The following is an 8,087-nucleotide window of genomic DNA, read 5'->3' as shown; positions in this document are numbered from 1 at the left end:
AATCCTTCTACCTAAGCATTGACAACTAGAATTCACTACAATAGAACTAGACCTTTAGCAGCCACAACAGTCGCCACAAAAGCCCAGAAAATTGTCACTAAAACTTTTTAACATTAAATTCTAATTTTGTGTTTTTTTTAATTGTTTTTAAAAATGTATAATGATGCATTATATAGTAGGAGATTTGAATTGAGAAGTAGATTTAATGATTTTTCGTAATACTATTGGATATTTTTAATATTGATATTGCAAGTTATTTATTTTAGAAAATTAGGTTGCAATAAAAAATTATAGTATATTTTTTTTGTTTAAAAAATAGGTTTTAATTACTTGGTGAATGTATTTTAATAAATAATTATTGATTTTAGCGGTATTTTGTATTTATTACCATTTATAGCAACACCTATGTTAAATCACAATATGTATTAGAAGTGAATTATGTATGCAATAAATATGTGTTATAGTTGTTTTTAAAAATATATTATGCTTGTTTTGTAAGAAATTGACACATTGTATTATAAGCGTATTAAATATGTGATAAATGTATTAATCATCAATAAAACTTGTATTATATGTGAATAATAAATTGTTCATTGTAATATGTATCAAAATTGTATTATAAATGTATTAAAAGTTATCAAGTGAAAAAAATGTTATTGCTATAAATGGTAAATATTCCCTTCATATAATATATTTATGTAAGTTTCCCAATACAAATTATACATATACATATATAGTTATATGATAAATACACCAATATGAATTGTGATGCAATGGTGGACTGTTCCACCCTTAACCAAAAGTTTGGAGTTCGAGCCCAAGATATTGAGAAAATCGTGTTGCTAGTGCCACCCCCAATGGGTTTACCAGATGAAGTCGGGGATTTAATGCAGCTCCGAACACCGGGTGGGCAACCCAAAAAAATAAAATATACAAATAAAATTAGCCTCTATGCCCTTTATCGCTCGCCTCCTCCTCCCTCTCCATATCTCGCTTGCCAGATATTCAAATACATAGTATACGAGTTACATATATACAATTATCTGACATATATACATATGCAATTCGAAAAATATACATAGACAATTCGACTTTCTTCATTCTCTGCCCTCTCTTGCTCCCCTCTCTCAATCTTGTTTGTCTCTCTCCTCCCTCTCTCAATCTCACTAGCTAGATATAAAAATTCATATGTATACCAGTTACAAATATACAATTATCTGAAAAAATATACGTATACAATTCACCTCTCTCCTTCCTCTAACATGTAGCTACGAATCATATTAGTAACTATAACTATGGAGCATAAAATAAATTTATTTTAATAGCTATTTGCAAAATTTCCTCATTTATTAATACACATAATGTGACAAGAGTGACTCCGATGTGTATACAGAAAAGTAAAGTTACTGTGTTTATACACATTTATTAGCATATATAGGGAAATTACAGAAATACACACCTTTTGTTTCACTTATTTCCATTATTTCCTAATACTTTTTGAAATCTCCCAAAAATTTCTTATTTCTTTAATGTATCTGAGCTACATGTTATGTATCCGAACTAGTTTTTAATTTATCCAAACTAATTTTTAATGTACACGAGATGATATTTTATTGTATGCAAGCTACATACTCTATAACAAAAACGACTTTTAGTGGCATTAAATATTGACACTAATAAAGAGTGCTAAAGTCTTTATTAGTTAAGTGTCATTAGAACCAATGTCGCTAAAGACTTTAGAGACATATACAAAGAGTGACAATTGCCGCTAAAAATATATATTTAGCGACAATTAAGAATTAAATGCCGCTAATGGTCATTTTTGTTGTAGTGATATTAATGTATCGAGCTTCAATTATTGTATCCAATCTTTTTAATTTTTAAGGGATTAATGTAATTAAAAACTTATTAGGGATGGATTGTAATTTCATACAAAAGTTATGGTATTTATGTAATTTACACATATATGCATTGCTACCATATATATTTATTTTGGCGGTTTATACAATCATAAAAGTGTACATCAAAATGATATTTCCTATTCATTCAAAAAAGAAATCTGGTCATGCCTTTGATCGGAAATTTTTCATATGTGTTTCTCTGTGATTTCAGTTGAAGAACAAATCTGAAAAAAAAATATAGTTGTGATCTGCGCCTCTTCGGTCTGAGGAGCTTGAATTCATTGAACAAAATTTATGTGAAGCTAAAAAGCATGGTTAACCCATCGATTTAAGGATGATAACGCGAACAAGAAGCAAAATCTTCATAATCAGCTATTGTTGTCTGTTGAATCTCGGTTCTTCAAAGTTTAAAAACCACATTTTAACAAATAAGCTACATTTCGAGTGAATAATGCTGCAAAAGATTTGTATAATAGTGTAAAATATTGTAAAACAAATTGTATAATATTGTAATATACATTGAGGAGCCTGTATGTGAAACTTAGGTGTTTTGAATGGATCTAAGAATAAAATCAGAGTTTTATATAATGCTATACATCGAGTGTATAATGTTGTATACTAGGTTTTTAAACGCTTAGGTAAGAAAATAGTGAATTATGCGATTGAAAACATAAAAACTTAGATACGTAGATCTAACGTAGTGTTGTGGGTTGTACCAATTATTCCTATTTTCTTTTCATATATCTAAGGTAATCTGATGGACAAAAGTTATATTAGTAATAATAATAATAATAATAATAATGTGTACTAGTAGAAGATGCTTTGTATCACTTTGAATAACCAAAAGGAAGATGATGTAGTAGGAATCAAATGGCGAAAATGGTGAAAATTGGAAAGAGGACGGAAATTCCAAAGACAAGTAAACCATAGAGTATATATATCATCCTAACAAAGGCTTATCAATGGATCCTGTGACTACGTTAATCTACCATAAATTTTTATCTGCATCAAGTGTTTATATCAAAATAATGTAATTTGTTATATATTCATACACTGATGCATCTGTTGATTTGAGACGTATTTATTGTTCTTGGCTTTAATTTTCTTATGTTGTAATATCTTTTCGAAATTTCTAGGGAGAATTAACCCATTTACCTAATTGTGGATGAAATTATTTTTGTCTAAGTTTAAATTTTTAAGTTCGAACTTTGAGTATGAAAATATTTTTAATAGTGATAACTTCCCTCCGAATTGGATTCTACACGACACGAATTCAGAATAATTGAATTTTAATATAGATACTCCGTGAAAAAAAGAAAAACTAGTGAAAGAGCATCGTGACTTGCGTTAGCTAGGTTCCAAATTTTTGGCTTAATCTGCATGTACAATGCCACTAGGCCTATTGCTTTAAAGACCAACAACACGTGGCAAAGAAAAACTTGATCAAAAACACAAAAAATAAAGCCCCATCTCATACAACAGCCAAGTTAATGGCTCTAATTACTTCTTCTCCTTCTCCCTCAATCTCCACTAGCATTTTAACTAATACTATTACTACTCAAATTGATTACAAAAAAGGTGTAAAGTACTTAGTTGACAATTCAAAGAACATGAAAATGCTGCCTTTGGAGTTTGTTTTGCCAATTCCAGAAGGTGAAAGGCCATCGATGGCGATTGATGGTTCAATTCCAATTATAGATATGAGTGGACTTAATGGACCTGATGAACAAAGACTATCAACTATACATGCCATTACTTCTGCATGTGCCTATTGGGGGTTCTTTAGGGTAACTTTAACTTTCCCAACTCTTTCTTGCATTATATTTTCAATTTTAAGCTTAATGTACTTGTGGATTAATATTGAGTGGAGGATAGTGCAAGAGCATATAAGGAGACGAAACAAACATCCCCACAACCAATATGGGAGAATAAACATCCATGTATCTTGTACGTCTGAAGCGTGGACAATATAACATAGAATAGTCAGGATGAACTGATTTTAATACTATGATTTTAAAAAATGAATCCTTTGTCCAAGCATGTATATGATATAATATATAGTGCAAAATCTTTACATATTTATTTATGATTAAAATTATTTAATCAAATCTTTTTAAAACATAAATATGTAGTTGCAAATTTTACAGGTGACTAATCATGGTATAAAGAGCTCTATCATGGATGAAATGCTTAAAGTGATAGAAGAATTTTTCAATCTTCCATTAGAAGAGAAAATGAGATATTATTCAGAAAATGTGATGGATCCAGTAAGATATGGTACAAGCTTGAACACAACCAGAAAGCATAACCTCCATTGGAGGGACTTTTTGAGGCACTATGGTGGTCTAGTTCCACAAAGCTATCACCTTTGGCCAGATAATCCTCCTACCTACAAGTAAGTAATTATATATCATCATGCTTAATATTTTCCTATGGTTTTAAAACGGCTAAGCCTACATTACATGCATGCAATATTACCTGAAATTACTATCGGACAAAAATATTTAAAAAAAATTTGGGCCTTGCGGAGTCTCTATAGTAAAAAATTGTGACTCATATCTTTGGCTAATTTAGCTTTTAATACAAGATCATTCAAGTCAGGTATTTTTAATTTTTGGAATAAGTGAATTCTTACAATCAATTTTGTACATGTATATGCATGTGTGAAGGCACATTGCAAAGGAGTACTTAAAGGAAGTTTGGCAACTTGCTATAAAAATATTTGGTGCAATATCAGAGGGATTAGGGCTTGATCCAAATTACATAGAGAGGTCACTTGGAGATGAAGGGACTCAAATAATAGCTGCAAATTATTATCCAGCATGTCCTGAGCCAAATAAGACATTGGGACTAGCTCCACATTCAGATCATGGCGGTCTCACTATTTTGATGGACAATGGCATTCCTGGCTTGCAAATTAAACACAATCATATATGGTATTCTGTCCCTAGTATACCTGGCACTTTTGTTGTCAATCTAGGAGATTATTTGGAGGTTAGTGTCATTATTTTTGCTTTCGTCAATTTAACTTATATACTTTGATAGTGAGATAAAATGATTGTCTAGAACGATTTAATTAAAATACACGAAATTACATCCAATGAACTTAGAAATGAATGATTTTGAGCTTTTGACCCCGCTTGTCTGATTTAGCATAGGCAACAAGTAGGATCAAATGTTCAAGACCACTTGCCTCCAAAATCATTTTGTAGGATACTTGAAATGAGATGAGATGAGTCAAAATGGCTAAATGGGTTTATTATAACTCAACCTTGCCACTTCTACATATAAGTTCCAATTTCTTTACTCTTCTTATAATTTATTTAATTAAAAAGAGACTTTTTAAAAAAAAATTCTATGGTTCATATAATTTGTGTAAATCAGCCTGCAAGCTCACTTATATATCAAATTTAGACAAATTGAGTGAATTATCTTCTCAGGTATTGAGCAATGGGAAATACAAGAGCGTAGAGCATCGAGCAGTAGTCAATGCGGAGGCGGCTCGGATCTCTATAGCAGTGGGTCACGGCCCAGAAATGAATGCGATAGTTCAGCCTGCAAGCCCACTTATCAAAGAAAAGAGTGAAAGCAAGTATCGGCCCATTGTTTACAAAGACTATATTAGAGGCCAACAAAGCACTATTAAAAGAGGGAAGAGTGCCTTGCATGAGATAATGAACAACATGTAAAACTTTTAGCACTTTTTGTTAATGTGTATACTTATTGTCGCTAAACGTTGTTTTTGTTATAGTGATTGAGAAGGCTAGACTTGTGCCCTAGCTTCTTGGTTTGCCAAAGTACATCCTACCACATGCATTCCACTAAATGCTACTATCGTCTTGTGTAAGCAGTGTTTAATTTTGTGGTTATCTCATCTAACAGTTTAAGTTATCAATATTAACATCTGTATCGTCATCCCATTGATGAGATTAAATCAAATTGAACTAAAAAATTTCAGTAATTTCAGGAAATAGAGGTTGTTTATTGATACTAATTCCAAAAGCTGAAATTATTATGTAAACAAAATGATTGAAATATCAAATTGAGAGGTCTCAGGTATACATACTTGTTGGCAATGTTGAGAAGAGTAGTATAAAGCCGTTGTGTATAATGCTATATATCGAGTGTATACTGTTGTATACTAAGTTTTTAAACACTTAGGTAAATTCTGTGATTGAAAACATAAAAACTTAGATACGTAGATATAATGTAGTGTTGTGGGTTGTACCAATTATTCCTAATTTCTTTTCATATATGTAAAGGTAATTAGATGGACAAAAGTTATATTACTAATAATTGTACTAGTATAGTAGAAGATGCTTTAATTTGTATCACTTTGAATAACCAAAGGAAGATGATGAAGTAGGAAATCAGATGACGAAAATAAAAATTGGAAAGAGGACAGAAATTCCAAATAAGAGTAAACCATAGAGTGTATAATATATATATATATATATATATATATATATTATCCTAACAAGGTCTTATCAATGGACCCCGTGACTACGTTGATCTTCTATAAATTTTTATCTGTATCATCAGGTGTTAACATCAAAATGATGTAATTTGTTATATATTCATACATTGATACACTTGACATGCCATGCATCTGTTGATTTGAGACGTATTTATTGTTTTTGGCTTTGATTTTCTTATGTTGTGATATCTTTTCAAAATTTCTAGGGAGACCCCACTTACCTACTTGTGGACATAGCTGTCAAAATGGGTTGACCCAACCCAATCCAACCCTAACGGGTTAGAGAGTTAAATGGATTGGGATGGACTGACCCTTTTAATTAAAGGTTCTATTAAATAACAACTCAACCCAGCCCCCAGCGGGCCACAGGTCGGGACGGGTTGACCCTTCGACCAAAAAACAGACTACATTTTCCTTACATAAAGGATACGAACGTTGATGTTTGATGAACATGACACCAATACATACATAAATTCATTCACAAATTATACATATTTCAGTGAATATTTACAAAATAAATACATAATAGCCAAGTGCAACATTCATAAGATTCATCCGAACAAAAAATCATTACATGATAATCATTTTCATAAACAAGACAATAAAGGAGAAGTGCAAAAGGATGCATAGATATGATGAGTCCAAGTATGTGAGTATATTATCAAAGACTAAGAGAATGTCCACAAATACAAAAAGAAAATTAAAAATAAAATTAAGGAATACAATATGTATACTAACAAATCCACAATGTCCATAGACAGTGAATACTATTTTATATCAATACGCATACTTAATGAATTATGAATACTATTCAATTTCAACACGCCTACTATTTTATATCGCTAAATAATTATTGATTAAGTTGGATACCTCTTGTAATCCTCTTAGATTCGACCACTTGAGAGTGATTTTACGGTTTTCTAACATTAAATGAAATTGGTTAAACAAAAATTCTGAACGATTTAAACAAATAAAAAATCATATATGTTATATTCTAGGTGTTTTGATGATCCTCACAAATGCGGAGACCTGGTCCCTAACAGAGTGCTCTCGTCCAGATACAAATAGGGTACAACTGTAAAGTTGTCATGTCAGGTGGTAGGTGAAAAAAGCAGTGTCCTACACCAATAGGAAGAGTGAATGAGATTATATGTTTCAATATCTAACAAATGCAGGGACCTGGTCCAATGCAGAGTTCGCTCCATCAAGTGCATAATGGGGCACAACTGTAAAGTTGTCGTGTCAGAGGTTGGTGAGGCGTCAGCGTACAACACCAATTAGAATGGACACATTTGTTTGTTCAACGGTCAATAACTCTTTATGGTTGACTTAGTCAACATGACAAACAACAATTAAATTCATTTATCTAAAGAAGGAAGTCAGCCAACAAAACTTTTCAAGAACTCACAAAGAAGTTTGCAAGGGACCTGGTCCCTGCTAGACTCCGATATAAAAAGGTGACAAGATAGTTGTCAGAAAAGTTGCCACCTCTGATGCGGTAGGTGCACAAATTTTCCAACAGCAGGCTTTCAACCAATGGGATGGTCTCAACGAATTTGTGGTGATTTATATTATCTCTTTTCAACAAACACAAATTCAAGATTTGACAAATTAAACTTGGATTTTCTTTGAAAATTCATAAGCTTGAAAAGTGAAGGTCATCTTCAAAGAAGAACGCTGATCATATCAACAAAGGACTAGATGGAGTG

At 31.6% G+C, this 8,087-nt stretch overlaps 1 protein-coding gene across 1 annotated transcript; it reads left to right on the top strand.

The window, feature by feature from the left end:
* Window positions 1-3,391: 3,391 nt before the first annotated feature.
* On the top strand, window positions 3,392-5,714 carry LOC107024672 (protein DOWNY MILDEW RESISTANCE 6-like). The gene is made up of 4 exons (XM_015225662.2): window positions 3,392-3,688; window positions 4,049-4,296; window positions 4,571-4,895; window positions 5,342-5,714. The coding sequence occupies exons 1-4, from the start codon at window positions 3,392-3,394 to the stop codon at window positions 5,588-5,590; spliced, it is 1,119 nt and encodes a 372-aa protein (XP_015081148.1). The 3' UTR covers window positions 5,591-5,714.
* The last annotated feature ends 2,373 nt before the right edge of the window (window positions 5,715-8,087 follow it).

Source organism: Solanum pennellii, chromosome 7 (genome assembly GCF_001406875.1).
Source record: "Solanum pennellii chromosome 7, SPENNV200".
Lineage (NCBI taxonomy): Eukaryota > Viridiplantae > Streptophyta > Magnoliopsida > Solanales > Solanaceae > Solanum > Solanum pennellii.
The sequence above is the reverse complement of the archived record's forward strand: the minus strand, read 5'-3'. Positions and strand labels throughout refer to the sequence as shown.